Genomic DNA, 17,819 nt, shown 5'->3' on the forward strand with positions numbered 1-17,819 from the left:
ACCTTCAGCAGTTATTTTAAAGGTAAGGGGAATTAGGAAAGTGATACATGCATGAGGCTACTGATCTTTACAGCAAAAGTTGAAGGAATTCAGGCAACTGGGAGGTATTGGGCAATGTGAAGAAGCTTGTACATGGTAACTGCCAGGTTGCAACCTAACTTTAAATGATGCAAAATTTTGGACTGTGTTTTAATGATCAGCTGCAGGCCAGAATATGGCCATTGTTAAGCATCTGAACCAGGCCAAAAAGCTGACAGTTTCATTCAAGGCAAGTGTCAATTTTCTGAGTCTATGTGGGTTTACGTGATGGTAGCAAAGTTCCACAGAGCAAAACCGCTCTAGTACTCAAGAAAGGCAAGAAAGGTTTAAAAAAACAACCCCAAACTCAGGTTAGAAAACCCAAAACTGAATGTTCTCCTTTAGTCCTGCAGTCCTGCCACTAGGCAGTACAGCCCCCAGGGTACAGATGGGGAAACTGAGGCTCCAAGAGGTTAAGTGCCCTCCCAAAGGAACAAAACTAGGTAGTGGTAAAGCAAGGACTGGAAGTTAAGGACAGGTAAACTGAGGACTGGAGAAGTCTAGCACTGCTTCTGTGCCATGCTGGGAAGCTTGTACTGGATAAAGAAGGATATATTCTGCGACTTGAAAACCCTGAGTGTTTTTGAATTTGCAAATTCAGAGGAAAATAATTATGTTCTGAAAGATGCTAGGCACAAATAAAGCTACAAACAGATAGACGGTTATTCCATTATTTAAAAAGAGAATAAGGCCTATTTCAGATGAGTCTTGTGTATAAGGTGTGCTGACGAGGGAGGGAGAGCTGGTGGGCTGTCCTGGAGTGGGGCCTGGAAGGAGCAGTGGGGAGAAGGGAGCAGCGAGCATGAGGAGCTGAAGTGTGGGCAGCGTCAAGGGTGCAGGGCTGGAAGGGCAGGTGACGTTAGATTTTGGAGGCCTGGGGAGCCTGGGCAGGGGGGGTGGTGAGGATCCCAGTGCCTGGAGAGGCCCAAAGGCACGTGGGGGCACGTGGGTCTGGGGTGGGGATGGCGCTGGGAACATGCAGGGTGGAGAGGCTGCTCTGGCAGTGTGGATGGGGAGCGGAGGGGCCAGCATCTTCTGCACCCTGACCTGCCCTGGGTCCCTCTGGGGCTGTGGTCTCAGGGATGGGCCTTAGAGGTGAGGGAAGAGAAGAAGAGAGGGCGAGCAGGAGGGTTGGAGCAACATAGGGCCAGGCGCCTGTCCATGCTTGGCGGTGGTGATGGGGGTGGGAGGCCGTACAACTGGGGGTCAGGCCAGGAATAGGCTGTGTGCCCCCCAGGAGCAGGATGTCTTGCGGCTGCCCGTGCAACACTGACACATCACAGCTGCTGCCTGTGGACTCTAAGTGTTTGTTGCTATGCTTCAGTCCTGTGGGCTGACAGCTGGGTGCCTGAGAAGACCCTTCCCAGAAGCCTGCAGAGACACTGGGCAGCAGTCCATCCACCCCCCGTGGAGGGCGCTTTTTGGTGGCCCACAGGGCTGGCCGATTACTTCTTGGGGAGCCCAGCAGACCTCAGAGAGTGGGCCCAGGAAGCTGCAGGGGTCAGCGGGGCTCCCCTAGCCTTGAATCTGTCTCGAGGTCACTCGGAACCAGCAATAAATTTCCTTACCAGCCACGTGCCTGCTGTCACCCCTGCTGGCAACCTGGCCAGTGCTCACTTCCAGAGCAATGACAATGGAGCCCAGAGGCTCCAAGAGAGAAGCTGCCTCCTCGTTATTCAGCTTTTCCAACTGACACATCTTTCCAGGTAGGAGAGTGTTTGTCTCCCCCGAGAGAGGTCCCCTGCGCCAGCCCCGAGGACAGCCTTTCACAGTCCCCTTGGCGACAGCAGCCACCGTCCTCCCGTTCCTAGATCTGCCATTCTTCTAACCTTCAGCTGCACAGAGATGGGAGAAGGTGGAAAAAGGGCCTTTTATAACGAAATTATCTCTGTGCATTCATCTGCCATTATGTTAATGCATCGCGAAGCCCGGCAGATGGTACAAAGTCAATTATGCTGGTGTTAAAAAGGGAGAAATTGACCTTTTCAGGACTCACTTGGATTCCAGGACAGAGTTTGCAAACTCAGGTTTCAGGCCTGGCATGTGGGCGAAGGCATACAGTGCTTTGGAAGGGGAAAGATGGGGGGCCGGGGTGGTCAGCCCTGGGGCTGCCTGCCTTTCCCCAGACTCCTCTCGTACCTGCACATTTTCTCAAAGAGCCCGGCGTAGCCGTCACAGTTGGTCTTCTGGGTCCGCAGGATGTCAGTGGGTTTGAAGGCCTGGCGGTCCTTCTCCTGGGCCGCCTCGATGTCGTACTCTGGAGGGCAGAGGAGGAGGCCGTGAGAAGCCAGGTCCTGGGAGGCTGGTGCAGAGGAGAGGGGGGGTTCCACTGCCCGCAGCACTGCCCCCGCCCTCGGCTGTGCTTTCTGCATCATTTGGGCTGACCTCCCTCAGGCCCAGGAGAAGCCACTGTGGGCTGAGTGGGGCAAGAGCTTGCCCAGGCTGAGCTGCTGGAGTTGGGGTGGGAAGAGGTGGCCCCTCAGGCACTATGGCCCGTGTCAGGTGAGTTCATCCTCTCAGCTGCTGCATCCTAACTCCTGCTCTGGGAGGACGAAGGAAGAGCCCAGTGGCAGCGGGTCAGGAAAGCCCTACTGGTCATAATGTCACAGGGAAAATACCGGGTCTACCTCACCACCTGGCTCCTCCATCGACTGCAAGGGACTAGCAACCAACATGGGGCTTGGTTTGACCTGCTGAGACTCCCAAGGCTGTCCGGTGCCGAGCTGTGGGCAGCTGCACAGGCCCAGGCCCCTGAGGTGGCTCTGAGAACCTGGAGACTGGGCTGAGATCGTGGCCAAGGTCACCGATGTGGGAATAGGGAGCAGGGACAAGAGAGCCTGCCCTTCCTGGTGCTGGTACTTTAAGAGGCTGGTGGTGTTGCAGTAACTTTTCAAACAGCTGTGACTCCTCCCCAACCGATGGTCATCCTTCTTGGAGATGACCTTCTGTCCTGAGTTCTCATCTCTGTGGAGCAGGTTTCCCAGGAAGCCAGGGCTGAGGGAAGGCTGCCCCTGGATGAGGGCCTCAGCTCTGGCCACTGGCTGTGGGCAAAGGGCCACAAGGGATCCCCCAGCCAACGACCCTTCATGGAGAACATTAGCACACGGCGAGCTTTACCCTCCTCGGTTAGTCTTTGGTTATTCAACCCAGCCATCTGGGAACCCCTCTCCTCCACCTTCCATCTCACTCCACACACTGTGATCGAGTGAGTCCCAGAGACCCTCCCCTGGGAACAGGGGCCAGCAGGAAGTGGCATCCAGGGATCCCAGCACAGTGGCGCCGCAGGTGGGCCTACCTATGTGGTGGCAGATCCAGATCCAGATGGCACGGACCCTCTCCAGGTCACTGTGGGCCTCCTGGAGCAGGTCGCTCACCAGCTCATCCAGGCCACTCTTGACCGTCACCTGGGGAGTTATTGCTTAATGGGTACAGAGTTTCTGTTTAGGGTGAGGAAAGCATTTGGAAGTAGATAGTCGTGATGGTTGTACAACACTGTAAATGTAATTAACGTCACTGAGTTGTACACTTAAAAATGATTCAAATGGCAATATTATGTTATATATATTTTACTACAATAATAAAAAAGAAGAAATTAGGTTTTCTCACAGGAACCCTCAGGAGGAAACAGGGTTGGTGTTGCTGGAAAGGCAGCCTGACCATGTTCAATCTTTGCTGAGAAGCCCGGGTGACTGGGGGTCAGTTCCTGCATTAATTGCCCCTGCCTTCCTCAGCCTCCAGCCCAGGGTACTCCCTGGCCTCGTTGTCTCCTGGAGCCACTGCCCACATCTGAACTCCAGGACTTTCTGCCTCCGACATGCCCAGCTGCCCCCACTTCCTTTTCCTCCAGCTTCAACTCCATAGTCCTGTCTTTTCCCCTCTCCTGGGGCCTGGAACAGCGCTGACACATGGCAGGCCTGCACTGTGACAGCCTGGCTGACTCCCGACTTAGCCCCAGACTTTGGTCCTATGGCTTCTGCTCCTTTGGTCCCATCCTCTAGGTGGCAGCTTGCTCCGACCATCCACTGCTCTGTGGCTGGATCTCTGGCCTCAGCTGGGCTCCTGGCACTGCTCTCTGAGCCTGGCCAGCAGCCTGTCCCATCCCCTCTGGCAGCCATTACAACATACCCCACCCTCCTCAGACTCTGGACACTCGTGCCCCTCTCACTCCCCTCACTCCGGCAGATGACCTGGCCTCCGGCTCCACGAGGCCCTGGTGGGACTTCCTTACTTCCTGCTCCCCATCTTTCCTCTCTCTCGCCTGCTCAGCAGCCTCTCTGTTGGCCTGGAGTCCAGGCCTCCTGCCTTTGGAGGGCCTGCTCCTCCTCAAGGCATGCCCTTGCTCGCCTGTGTCCTGCTCCCCCTTCTGTCCTGGCTGTCCCTTCCCCTCCTGTCTGCCTGTCTCTTCCAAGCGGCCCCCAATCTCTCTCTCAGGACACCCCACGCCTAGCCTCCCCTTCTTTGCCAGGCTCCTGTGGGGTCTCCTCTCCATTTGTGCCTCAGCCAGACTCCAGCAGGCTGAGGCCTCCAACCCTCCTCTGAACTGCCCCTCCGGAAGTAAGAAGTACCTTGGTGCCGGTGCCGGTGCCCATGTAGTGAAAACGAGTCTGTGCTACCTTCGCCTGACCAGACTACACAGCTCCCCTTGGGAGCCCCTCCCTGCACCTTCCAGCACACTGATCCTTCCTGGCCTTGCCCAGCCTCTTTGGTGGCCTCAGGCCCTGTGGACCTCCTGTCCTGCCCTCCCCAAGATGACACCCACCCAATGGCCTCAGCTCTTAGCTAAATCTGATGGCTCCCGAATCAGTGTTTTGGGCCCAGACCTCTCCAGGCTGGAAACAGCTCCCAGCTCGGATACAGCTCTGGCCCAGTGGTCTTTTCCACTGGACGTGCCACAGGTCCTAGAGCCCATCGCTCCCTAAGCAAATTGATCACTCTCCCCGCCCCCCAACTTGCTCCTTCTCCCTTGCTCCCTGTGGTGAGGAATTGCCCCACCCTCCCTCCCTCCCTCAGTCCAGCGCCCCGGAGCCCCTCTCCTGCCTTCCGCCTCACTCCATACCCACTGCGGACCGCGGCCTTCCTCTCCGCCTCTAGCTCAGCGCTGACCTTTCGGGTTCTCTCTGTTCTCAATGTCCTCGCTTATCCAGGTCATGCCTCCTGCCAAGACAGCCCGATGTCCCCCTACTGACGTCCCTGCCTCTAATCTGACTTGATCCCTGCTCTATCCATCCACTCACCAATTCAACAAACAAGGATCCTGAGTACCTACTACGTGCCAACCACAGGGTGGTCTTTCTCAGACTAGACAGTCTCCCTGTCTACTGTCCCAGGATGACTCACTCTGATGTCAGCAATGGGTCCAGATCCTTGGCCCCTCCTACCAGACTGTGTGGGGAGGCTCTTGCCTGGCTCCCAGGACCCCAGTGTGTCCCTGGTGCTTCAGCTCTTGTAGCTGCCCTTCCTCACCCTAGATGTGCCCAGACCCAGAGGAGTGAGAGCTCAGAGCCCATGTGCCCCAGGGGTGAGCGTGGCTGTGGTCACAATGGGGGCTGGCCATCTGCATCCATGGCCAGCCCCAATCCTCATGTTCTCTTCTTTCATGGTCTGGGGCTGGCATGGCTCAGCAGTAGCAATGCCCAAATGGGCAGGGGGAGGGCAGGATAGGGCTGGCCAGAGGGGCCTGCCAATGGGGCGGCCACAGGGGCTGTAGTCTGGGGTGGGAGTGCCAGGATCGTGGGTAGGGTAGGGGGATGGAATAGCCTTTGGTGCTGGGCAGGGGCCTCTGCCTTGGGCCTTCTGTCCCCCACCTATTTGCTGTGAAAGACACCCATGGCCATTCCTCCAAGGGGCTCAGAACACTCTCAGGAGGGGTCTGGGGAGAGGCTTTGCTACCCTGGCTTGGGGAACTCCAGCCACGCTAGAGGCCCCGTGGGGAGAGGGGCTGGCTCTCCTACCTGTGAGGCATAGGTGTCCAGTTTCTCAAACTGCCGCAGGTCCAGGGGCATGGATTTCAGGCTGGACCGATCCCAGGGGTAGGCTGGAAACACAAGCAGGCAGCTGCTGAGACCTGCTGACGAGGGCTGCCTGGCCCAGGCCTCATCTTTTTGAGGAGCTATGACTGCCTGACCTTCCACATGATTCCCAAAGTCTGGAACACTGCTCCCAGCGCTCTATTTCCTAGAGGGTTTCTTGGTCTCATTGGTTTGGGAACTATGGCGACTCCTCTGGTCCTCTTGGAGACTCACAGGGAACGTGAGCCTATCTGTAGCCCCAAGGGGTCAGCGATAAAGAGACTGATCTCACCTCAACAGGCTTGCTGCCCCTAGTCCGATGGGTGATGGAATCCCCTTCTCCCCACCCTTGGGTTTTCTGCAGATTCCCTGTTAACTTTCCCAGGAATGAGCGCTCTGTGGAAAGTGTCCAGGCAACTTTGCTAGCCCCTGATGAGCTCAGGGTGGGAGGGTCCTGCCACAGCCATGGTGCCTGGTGGAGAGGGGCTACAGAGCACCCTGGGGGTAGGAGGAGGGTGCGGGAGGGCCGGGCCATCTGGGCCCCCATTGGGGGAGGTGGGTCTGGCACTCAGACAGGTTTCCTTCCTTACCCATGGTCAACTGGCAATAGAAGACCCCAAGAAAGCCAAGTGTGTTCTGGCAACAGGCACCCAAGGTACCGTGGGGGAGCCCTTGAGGCTGTGCCTTGTAGCCATTCATCCAAGTCTAGCCTTTCTCACAGGAAGCCTGGACACAGGACAGCCCTCATCAGCTGTTGCAGGGCTAACTGACCAGTGGTCAGACCAACAGATGGACAGACAGCAGACCTCTGTCCAAGCCCAGAAGAGAGCCTGGGCTTGGCCAGGATCCTTCTTATTCAAGGCCCCCTGAGCCAGGCTGACCAAAATCAGGCAAATTTGGTGGGAGACAGGGAGGGGGTGAGAGGAGGATGGGGCGAAAGGGGACAATCCCCTGACTCATGTGGACTCACCCACCTCTCAGCCTGCCATGTCAGGAGACTCTGAGTGTCGGGTGAGTGAGGGGAGCTGGTGGGGCCCCAGGGTATGGCAGTACCTTGGGAAGAGCAGAGTGACTGGGCAAGTGCCTGGTGGGGCTGCATGAGGCCAGGGTTCTAGTCGGGGCCAGACCTCCACCTCACTAGGGGGCGCTGGACCCAGACACCAGGCCTCAGGCGCATATCTACGGGGCTCCTGGGAGAGTGAAAGAGATGGTGGGTCACGTTGTAAGGTCGTTGTCACTACTCTCCGGGGCTGTGGGGTGCAGGGTGGGGGTCCTCGCAGGCAAGTGCGGGAGCAGGGGAATGAAGCTTCTCTGCCCCGTGGGGGGCTACAGCTGCATTTGTCCACATCCCTGAGGGTCTCTTACTCCCGTGCTGTAGACCCAAGAGATGTGGTAAGAGGGTGGGGGGGAGTTACCACCAGCTCTGGCCCGAGCTGCCCCACGACCCCCTGGGAGTGTGGGATGAGAGGCAGTGCTGGTGGTTAGGGAGCTGGCCAATGCTGGCCACCGAGGAGATCCCTGCCCACAGTCAAGCACTTCCCCACTGTCCAAGGTCTGTTCCTATTAGGAACCAGGCCTTCTTCCTTCTCAGCCTCACTCTGCTCCCCTACTTCCTGCTGACACACTCTCTGGGGGGGTTTGGTCTCTTTGCCTGGAAGCCCCTGACTGGGTTCTCGCCATAGCACATCCTCTGACATATCCAGGATCTGAGGGCTGTTCCTCTCTTGAGACGGGGCAGGGCGTGCTGTGGGCAGGCAGGCTACGGCTTCACCCAGCAACCTAGCATTTTCTTTCTTCATTTTTCTGCTCCTTCTACAAGAACCAAGACCTTTCCTGGACTCCCCTAAATCCTTTTGGCCTGTACAAGCTTACATTGGAGCTCCCTTGAAGCCCAGCGCCATTGTTGCTCACTCCTCGGGTGCTGGAGCTGGGATCTCTTGCCTCCCATTACTTAGATCACCATCAGTGCCCATCCTGTGTGGTCTGAGTGCAGCCCCGGCTCTGCCAGCCCTTCAGAAGGAGTGGAGACACAGCGGCTGGCCCTGCTGAGCTTCACACTTCTCAGCGCCCCTCCCTCTGCGGAATCTGGGCCTGCCATTCTCTGACAAGGACCATCACGGTGACCTAAGTGGATATGAAGTGGACCTATACAGTTAACAAGTTTCCACTCAGAACAGCTCTGCAAATGAGGTCTCCCCTGACCCCATTTAGAAGAAGGATGGCATTTCTAAAATGGGACTGAAAACCTGATTACTGGTTTTACCTTTTTTTTGTTTCCATGTTACAATATCTGAACATTAAAAATAATTGTAATGATTTATGCCTCATTAAATTTACCTTTTGAGCAGATTATATAAGATCCAAATATGATTTTGCATAAATACATTTAACGTACTAGTGGTGTTAACTAAAATTATTCTAATTTTCAAGCAAAACAACAGGAAGAAGTGCCAAGCTGCACCAACCCTTAGATGCCATCTGGTCTACTGAGGCCCAGAAAGGCGAGTGAGGGACAAAAGCAGGATTCGAACCAAGGTCATCTATCACCCAATTCAGGGTTTCCTCCTCTGCCCCACTCTGCTTATTCACAAGCCTCCTATCTCACAGATGTTTGGCATTCCATTTAAAGTTAACACAATTCTGAATTCTGTTCTCAATATGTTTCCTGAAATGGGCTGCGTTGTTATTGGTGGGTTTATCCTGTAGTTTTGGGATCCCATCTGGTGTGTGAGCTTTTCACTTCTCCACCTGTGTCCATGGCAGACATTGCTAATCAATCATGATACTCCTCTCCCCCCGGCCCATAGCAGCCCCAGATCTCAGCACAGTGCCCTAGGGAGCCATTTCCAGTTGATGGATGATTGGCCCATGAGGCTAAACCAATTCGCCATCCCGGAGAATGGCTCTCAAGAAGGCTCTGTAACTTACCATGGGCGTCTTTCCCCCCAGGCTGCCGGGGTCTTGTGTTTCCATTTTTATCGCCTTGTAAACCTACAATATCCCAAAGGTCAGAAGTAGAGAAGACACTTCAGAAGACATAGAAATGCAAGCACAGACGAGTCTCTGTGTGGTGATCCTTGCCTCTGACCCCTCATCTTCACTCTCCTTGACTCTCCTTCTTGCAGCCTTCTTGCTCCCATCCCCACCCACCACTGAACTGCTGCTGCAACTGCCCTGGGCTTCCTGGTGAGGCAGAGGGAGGACCAGGAACCAGGGAAGGGATGATGAGAGAGAGGCCTGCAGTCTGGAGCAGAGGTGGAATTTGCTCTGACATCAACACTCTGGATTACTCAGTGAGCCCACCTGGAGCCTGATGCTCCTGCCCTCATCTGATCCTCCTGCCATCTCGGAACACAGCGGGAGATGCTGAGAGCACCAGCGAATTCCCTGCCAGAAAACCCCGGACAAGCACTGACCGAGGGCAGACAGGAAGTGGGGAGAGGGGAAGGCAGCTTGTGTGGAGCTCGAAACCCAGAAAGACCAAGTAATTATAAAATTATTCCTGGGGAATGTTCTAGGGCAATCAAATCCTATAAATCCAGGACTGTTACGGCAGAATGGTAACCAATTGTTATTAGACTCTATGGGCAACAGGAAAGAAATTTTTCCTGCTTATTTGAAACAAGATCAGGAAGATTCGGGTGGGCCCCTGTTGGAACCAGGAGGAGCTAGGGAGTGGGGATGCTAAGGTGGGTTGTTTTCTGCCCTTGAAGCCACTGTAGGCTGGAAATACAACAATGGAGGGTTGCAAATGTATCTAGGCCATTCTGAGGAACAATGGGCTTTTGTTTCTTGCACCTACATTTTGTTTCTGCAGTAGAGTGACAGGGGGTCAAAACAGTAGCCAGCATTTACTGCATCCTTACTGTGCCTGCCTTGTGCTTTATACTGACTATCTCATTTAACCTCACAACAATCCTATGAGGGACGTTGATTTACTTTCCTCCTTTTATAGATGAGGAAATTGAGGTCGAAAGAGAGGTTAAGCTACTTGCCTAAGGTCACAGAGCTGAGATCTGAACCCAGCTAGTTGACTCCCAGGGCCTGCCCTCTCTCCACCTGACTGCCCTCCTGAGGCCCTGACAGCCGAGGGCTGCAGGACTGGGCAGCCTTGGAGGAAGCACCTTGGCCCACAGAGTGGACACGGAGCGAACCTGAGCCTTGGCTGTTCTGCAGCCTCCATTCCTTGGCCGGCATTTCCCCAGGCCCTCTGTTTAGCCACAAGATGGACAGATGCAGGGAGATGACCGAGAAGGGAGCGGAGGAGACATCGTGGACCCGGGCCTGGGCCTGTGCGCACTGCAGAGAAGGCAGCCAAGGACAGTGGTGAAGAGCACAGGCTTCAGTCGGTGCTCTTAACTGACCCACTTCTGACCCACTTCCTAGCTGGTGACTTAGACATTATTTCACCTCTCTGAGCCTCATTTTGCTGATTTAAAAAGTGGGGATAATACGAGTATGTATCAAAGGGGGTTAAAAAATTAAGGAGGGGCCGGCCCGGTGGTGCAGCGGTTAAGTTCGTATGTTCTGTTTCGGCAGCCCAGGGTTTTCTGGTTTGGATCCTGGGTGCAGACATGGCACTGCTTGGAAAGCCATGCTGTGGTAGGCGTCCCACATATAAAGTAGAGGAAGAGGGGCACAGATGTTAGCTCATGGCCAGTCTTCCTCAACAAAAAAGAGAAGGATTGGCAGCAGATGTTAGCTCAGGGCTAATCTTCCTCAAGAGAAAAAAAATTAAGGAATGTATAATGCTTAGCACAGTGCATGCCACTCTTCAGGCAGTCGATAAATGGTATGTAAAAACAATACCACCACTCGTGATGAAATTCATTTTTAGCTAAATGCCTTGTGTTACTCACACCTAATTACAGAGACTTAAGAACAGTGGTTGTTGGGTATGGAGAACAGAGTCTCCCAGGATGAAGCTGTCATACCTCTGCCTCTTTCCAGTGTGTAGGTCCAGGTCACTCCTCTACTTCCCCCCGGAAGATGGCCAGGCTGGGCTCTGGCCCTTCCAGCTGCCTTCAATCCTCCCTGCCAGACTTTCCCACACAAGCAGCTCTGTACGTACGTACATTTAGCCAAGGAGAACTTCTTGAGCAGCTGGGGCATGGCGTCTCGAGGGTGGACCTCCACAGTCAGCTGTGTCCCTGCAAAGGAATATGAGGTGATGCTCTCAGCCAGATGCTGCCAGGAAAGGGTGCAACATCTCATGACAGATGTTTGAACAACAAAATTCAATTGGTTTTAGAACTGTCTTTTGAATATGCAAGTAATTCTTATTTAAAAATACACAAAACCAAAAAATAAGCAGAGAGTTTCAAGATCCAGGCAAGATGGAGTAAACATATTCCACCTTGTCTCTCCCACGGAATGCAACTGTAGACCTGGGGAAGAATGCATAGGGCAATGAATTGAGGACTCGGCAAAGTAAACGATAGAAGGGAAATTGGGGAAGATTAGAATTGAAAGCATCACCAAACTGGAAGGGAGTCTACCTTCCTCTCCCCCTAGGGGGTTACCTAGACTGGACTCAAAGGCAGCCCCAAACGCAGAAGTGCACACTGGGGTGCAGAGAAAAAATGCTCCAAGAGAAGCCCTTCCTTCTGGCCTTTGGAGGGACAAAAGGGAAGCTTTAAGAGTCAGAGAGAGTGGGAGAAATCCCCTGTTGTTTTTTTCTGTGTGACTCAGCCCCCAGGAAATCCTGTTGGTGGCAGTGCAGCAGTGCTTTTGGTGCCAGGCAGGCACCTAAGTCTGTGAGGGAGTGTACCAGAGAAGCTATGATTCCCAAGAGTGTGGGGCAAACACTCATTGTTTTTTTTCTCTCTTTGTTCTCCACTGATTGACTCCAGATTCAGACACAGTAGTGAGAAGTGTCTGGCAGAGTAGGGAAACTAAAGCCCCAGCTTTAGGGCTGGAGGAACAGAAAGTGGGTTATAACAAGGAGGGAGCTCAAGAAAGCAATTCCATAAAGTTACAGATGAACTCCTGTGGTCACCTCTGCATGGATGGATAGCATCTACGTTGTGCATGCATGATCTTATAGTAAACATCATATCGCAGTCTTTGAGAACTACACGATGGGGTAGACTAATTCCCAGACTGCTCACTGGTTGTGTGTGAGCAGGGTAGATCTGGATAGCATTGCAAAGGCCACAATCCATAATTACTCAGCATAGGAAGACCCAGGAAAATCTCAACTTGAAAAGGAAAAGATAATCAATGGATACTAACCCCAGGAGACACAGATTTTGGAATTATCAGACAAAGCCTTTAAAACAGCTATAATGATCATGCTCTAACAAGTCAGAGCAAATAGCCTAGAAATCAATGGAAAGATAAATATTAGCAAAAATTAGAAAATATAAAGAAGTAACAAGTGGAAATTTTAGAACTGAAAAATACAGCAGTTAAAAAATTCTCTGGATATACTCAATAGCAAAATAGAGGTGACAAAGGAAAAAGTCAGTGAACTTGAAGAGAGAACAATAGAAATTATCTAATATGAACAACAGAGAGAAGGAGTGAAAGGAGTCTCAGGGAGCTGTGGCACAGTACCTAAAGAGCTAACATTCACGTCACTGAGATTCCAGAAGGACAGGAGAAAATAGTATGATGCAGAAAAAGTATTTGAAGAAATAACGACAGAAGAGTCAATGAAACCAAAAGCTGGTTCTTTGAAAAGATCAGCAAAATTGATAAGCCTCTGACCAGAGTGACCAGGACAAAAAGAGGTAAGGCACAAATCAGGAATCAAGACACCAATATCAGGAATGAAATGGGTATATCACTACAGACCAGACCCCATATATATTGAAGGAATAATACAAACAACTCTATGCACATAAGTTCTGCAGCTTAAATGAAGTGAATAAATTCCTCGAAAGCTACAAACTACCAAAATTCACCCCAAAAGTAGATAACCTGCATATTCCTATATCTATTTTTAAAACTAAATTTGTAGTTCAAAATCTTCCAAAAACAAATAAACAACAAACAAACAAATAAACGCCAGGCCCAGATGGTTTAACTGGCAAATCCTAATAAACATTCAAAAAGAAATTGCAGTAATTTTTCACAAGATTCTTTAGGAAACAAAAGAGTAGTGAATAGTTCATGCCCTTGTTATGAGGCCAGCATTAATCTAATACCAAAATCAGAGAAAGACAGTATAAGAAAAAAATCACTACAGACCAATATTCCTTATGAACATAAACACAAAAATCCTCAACAAAATATTAGAAAACTAAATCCAGCAATATAGTAAAAGAATAACACACCACAACCAAGTATGGTTTATTTTGAGAAGGCAAGGCTGGTTCCACATTTGAAAATCAATGAATGTAATTCACAATATTAGCAGCCTAAAGAAGAAAATCCACATGATCATATCAATTGATGCAGAAAAAGCATTTGACAAAATTTAACATCTATTCATGACAAAACCTCTCAAGAAACTAGAAATAGAAGGGAACGTCCTTAATCTGAAAAGAAGCATCTACCAAAAACCTGCATCTTAACAGCATATTTAATGGTGAAAAGTGGAATGCTTTCCCCCTGGGATTGGGAACAAGTCGTGGATGGCCACTCTCACTGTTCCTCATAAACATTGTACTTGAAGTCCAACCTAGTGCCATCAGTTAAGAGAAAGAAAGAAAGGTCATAAAGATTATAAAAGAAGAAATAAAACTCTCCTGTTCACAGATGACATGTCTGTCTACATAGAAAATCCCAAGTAATCTACAAAAGAAGTTCCTAGAACTAATAAGCAAATTTAGCACGGTCACAGGACACAAGGTCAGAACCCCAAAATCAATTATATTTATATTGCTAATAAATGGCTAGAAATTAAATTTAAAAAATACTATTTTCCATAGCTCCAAAAAATGAAATACTTAAGTATAAATCTAAAAATAAATTGTAAGAACTGTATGCTGAAAACTAAAAAATATGATCAAACAAATTAAAGCAGACTTAATAAGTGGGGAGACATACCATGTTCATGAATTAGAAAGCTCAATATTGTCAAGTTGGCAATTCTCTCTAAATTGATCTATAGGTTTAATGCAATTTCAATCAAACTCCTTGGAGGAATTTTGTAGATTGTAGATATAGGCAAGATGATTCTAAAATTTAGATAGAAAGATACAGGAACTACAATAGCCAAAGCAATTTTTTAAAAAAGATGGAGGACTCCAACTATCTGATTTTAAGATATATTATAAAGCTACAGTAATCAAAACAATGTGATATTTACAAAGGGATAGATAAATAGATCAATGGAGCATAATAAAGAGTTACAAAATAGACCCACATAATTACGGCAAATTGATTTTTTACAAAAGTGCAAAGACAATCTAATTAGAAAATGAGTAAAAGAACAGATATTTCACCAAAGAAGAGATTCCAGATGGCAAATAAACACATGAAAAGATGTTCAACATAATTAGCCGTTAGGAAAACGCAAATTAAAACCACAATGAGATATCACATCTATTAGAAGAATAATAATAAAAAAGTGATATAATATGCTGACAAGGTTGTGGAGAAATTGGCTCTCTCATACATTGCTGGTGGGATTGTGAACTGGTTCAGCCATTCTGAAAAACAGTTTGACCATTTCTTATAAAACAAAACATACACTTAACATAAAACCCAACAATTATACTCTTGGGTTTTTACCCCAGAGAAATGGAAGCTTATGTTCACACAAAAACCTATACACAAATGCTTATAGAAACTCTATTCACAATCACCCAAACTGGAAACAACCTAAATGTCCTTCAATGGGTGAGTGGATAAATACCCTGTGTACATCCATATCAAGGAATATTTCTTAACAATGTAAAGAAACTCTCAGGAGTGCTGGGAGGATGTGACTACAGAGTCCACACAGAGAACTTTTGGGGTGACAGAACTGTCTGTATTCTGATTGTGGTGGTGATTACATGCATGGGTTAAAACTCAAGAATGCACACCAGAAAATTCTATTTTACTGTATGTTAATTTAAAATAAAATTTAAATTAAAAAAAACCCAAGTGAACAAAAAAGCCCAAGCAGAATTAAAGCAAAACAAAAACTTGAATTATACAGAAAGATACAAAATAAAAAGTGAACATCCTCTTTGTAACTTCCTTCTTCACTAACATCTTTACACTTCAGTGAATGTAGTCACATGTCGTCATCATTTTAAATGGCTGCGTAGTATTCCATTCTATAGACGTTTTTATAATCCACATAAGCAATCTCTTTCTGTTGGATATTTAACTTTTCCCAAATGTTTTGCTATTATAAACAGTGATGCAATGAACATTCTGATACGCATCTCTTTACAGACTTTTCAAATTAGTTCCTTTGAATTAATTCTTAAATGTGGATCAAACGGTATAGAGATTTTTAAGGCTTTTGTTAGATACTGGCAAGTTATTTTCATGAATGATTTTATCAGTTTATGATCACATCAACAGTGCAAGAGAAGGCCCATTTTGCTCATTCTTGCTGTGTTTGACTGCAAAATTGGCCACAATACTTTGTGCTTCCTCCCAATGAGAGGTCTTTTGTTCCTTCCCTTGAATTTGGGCTGGCCTTGTTATTTGGTTTGGCCAATTAGCATGTGGCAGAAGTGGTGTTGTGCAAACTCTGAGCTTAGGCCTCAAGAGACTTTGCAGCTTTTCCTCCCATTCTTGGGATTCCAACCACAACTGCCATGTGAATGGACCCAGGCTAGCCTGCTGCAGGATGAGAGACCACGTGGAACAGAGTAGAGCCATCTCAGGTGAGGCCATCCTAGACAAGCTGGTCTCCAGCCAAACCACCAGTTGACCACGAACACATGAGCAAGTCCAGCCAAGACCCGAGATCAGCTGGGTGTGGCTCACACAAGAAGGCCCAGCCAACTTGTAGACTTGTGAGCTGGTAAATGCTTATTATTTTAAGCCACTGAGTTTGGGGATGGTTTTAATGTAAAAATAGGTCACCCATACACCCACTGACATTTAATTCTTATCAATCCTTGAAATTTTTATCAATGAATAATTATATCTCGTTGTTTTTGTGTATTTCTTTAATTTTTAGTATAGTATTTTTTCATAGATTTATTTGCAATATAAAATTCTTTCTTTGTGAATTGACTATTTTCCTATTGATGTATTATTTTTCCCTTATTGATTTTGTAAGAGCTTTTTTATTAACCCTCTCCCTGCTAAATGTGCAATTATTTTTCACAGAATAACAATACTGACTTTCTTGTGTAGTTCATAAACTTGCTCTGTATGCCAAACAGGATAATTCTCAAATAATTCAAAAGATACAACATGGCCGGCCTCCTGAGGCATTACTTTGAAGGGTTAACATTCATTTTTGAGTGTGGCTCCAGCACATTAACTGTCAAAGAAAATCAGCCTGTGACTTTACAATTAAGACTTCAAGCATTTCAGAATTCAAAGTGTAATTCAGTTCTGGTCACAGGATTGAGTGCCATTGCCAACAGCAACTCTTTCCTGTGTGTCTTCCCATGATGCATGAGGTGTGGGCCTGTTCTCCTTTGCCTTTTCACTTTCTCCCCCTGATACATTCTGAGGTGTTCTTCAAAGCTGGTGCCAAGCGGTACTTGGCTGCAAGATGCCTTGTGAAAAAAGGATTTGAGAAACAAGCCCATTCTCTCCCCTTTTGTGGGTTGCAATACACGCTCTGAGAAGTCCTGCAGCAAAGAAGTCTATTTGACCCAGTACTACTGCGTGAAACACAATTTGGAAAATGCTGGACTGGGACAATCTCCATAAGCTTCTAGAAGCTGCAAAACTGAACAACTTGTTGGTTTAGGGCTCAACAGCAAACCTCTTCCCCAAACTCCTCATAACATCCAAGTATTTCCAACCACTCCCAATTCAGCCATATCTTTTTGTCAAAAAATGAGCGAGCTGAAAACGGAGATACTGGCAAACGCCTTTCAAGGGTGGGCATTGAGGCAGTCTCACACTCAGACAGAGCCCTGGCCGGGAAGCTCCACCCATCACCATTTCTAATCCCTTCTCTCCTTCCGCACTTCCTCTTCTCTCTCCCCTCTCCAACAGGGGCCAATGCTCCACATTCGCCTGAGTCCCACTTCCTGGCTCTCTCTCCAAGCAGTGCTGCCGGTCGGCACTCCCTCGGGGAAAACGGCAAAGCTCCCCACTCCCCAGTCTGGGTGGGACTGTGATTCCCCATCCTTTACAGGGGTGTAAGGGCACTTCGGGGAGGCTTCTCTGCTCCAGGAACCGGGCCTGGGTGCGCGGTCTCCAGGCAAACAGCAATCACAGTACAGCCCCATGCTTCCGAAAGGCATGGAGTGGTAAGAGTTTGCCAACCGTGACAGCCCTGTATCGAATAAAACTCTGAAAGAAAAGATTTAATTTGACCAATCTCCAATGACAAAGAGTGGAACATCATTTGGAGCAAAATTTAAAGTTAAGACCTAAATCCTAAGTGCAGTCGGACACCATTAGACTAATCTTAACAGTCACAGCCAAACCCAAAGGAGGCCCTTCCTGGGACTTTCGGCCACCTGGTGGCTCTCTCATGGCACCCCTTCCCAGTTCTATCAGTTGTCACCCAAATATCATTTCTGAAGCTGCATTTTCGGCTGTTTTAGTAAAAGTGTATTCGTGACTGTTTTCTGCCTCCCCTAAGGAGTGGCTCCCAGGCCCTTTTCCCACACGCCATGGGCTCTGCTTCCCTTTCCCTGCCTCTCAGAA

General features: G+C 49.1%; 1 protein-coding gene across 3 annotated transcripts in view; it reads right to left on the minus strand.

Annotated features, from left to right (window-relative positions):
- The window catches only part of KY (kyphoscoliosis peptidase), a 43,801-nt gene that overhangs the window by 14,642 nt on the left and 11,340 nt on the right, over positions 1 to 17,819 (minus strand). For 2 of the 3 annotated variants that reach the window (XM_001498469.5, XM_023620965.2), the window contains 5 exons: positions 11,162 to 11,236; positions 9,015 to 9,077; positions 6,030 to 6,112; positions 3,374 to 3,482; positions 2,218 to 2,335 (listed from right to left, as the gene is read on the minus strand). In XM_001498469.5, coding sequence (XP_001498519.2) covers positions 2,218 to 2,335; positions 3,374 to 3,482; positions 6,030 to 6,112; positions 9,015 to 9,077; positions 11,162 to 11,236 — 448 coding nt within the window. Of the gene's footprint in view, positions 1 to 2,217; positions 2,336 to 3,373; positions 3,483 to 6,029; positions 6,113 to 9,014; positions 9,078 to 10,240; positions 10,386 to 11,161; positions 11,237 to 17,819 lie in introns of all 3 variants that reach the window. The other variant, XM_070239095.1, reaches the window with a different exon arrangement.

Source organism: Equus caballus, chromosome 16 (assembly GCF_041296265.1).
Source record: "Equus caballus isolate H_3958 breed thoroughbred chromosome 16, TB-T2T, whole genome shotgun sequence".
Classification (NCBI taxonomy): domain Eukaryota; kingdom Metazoa; phylum Chordata; class Mammalia; order Perissodactyla; family Equidae; genus Equus; species Equus caballus.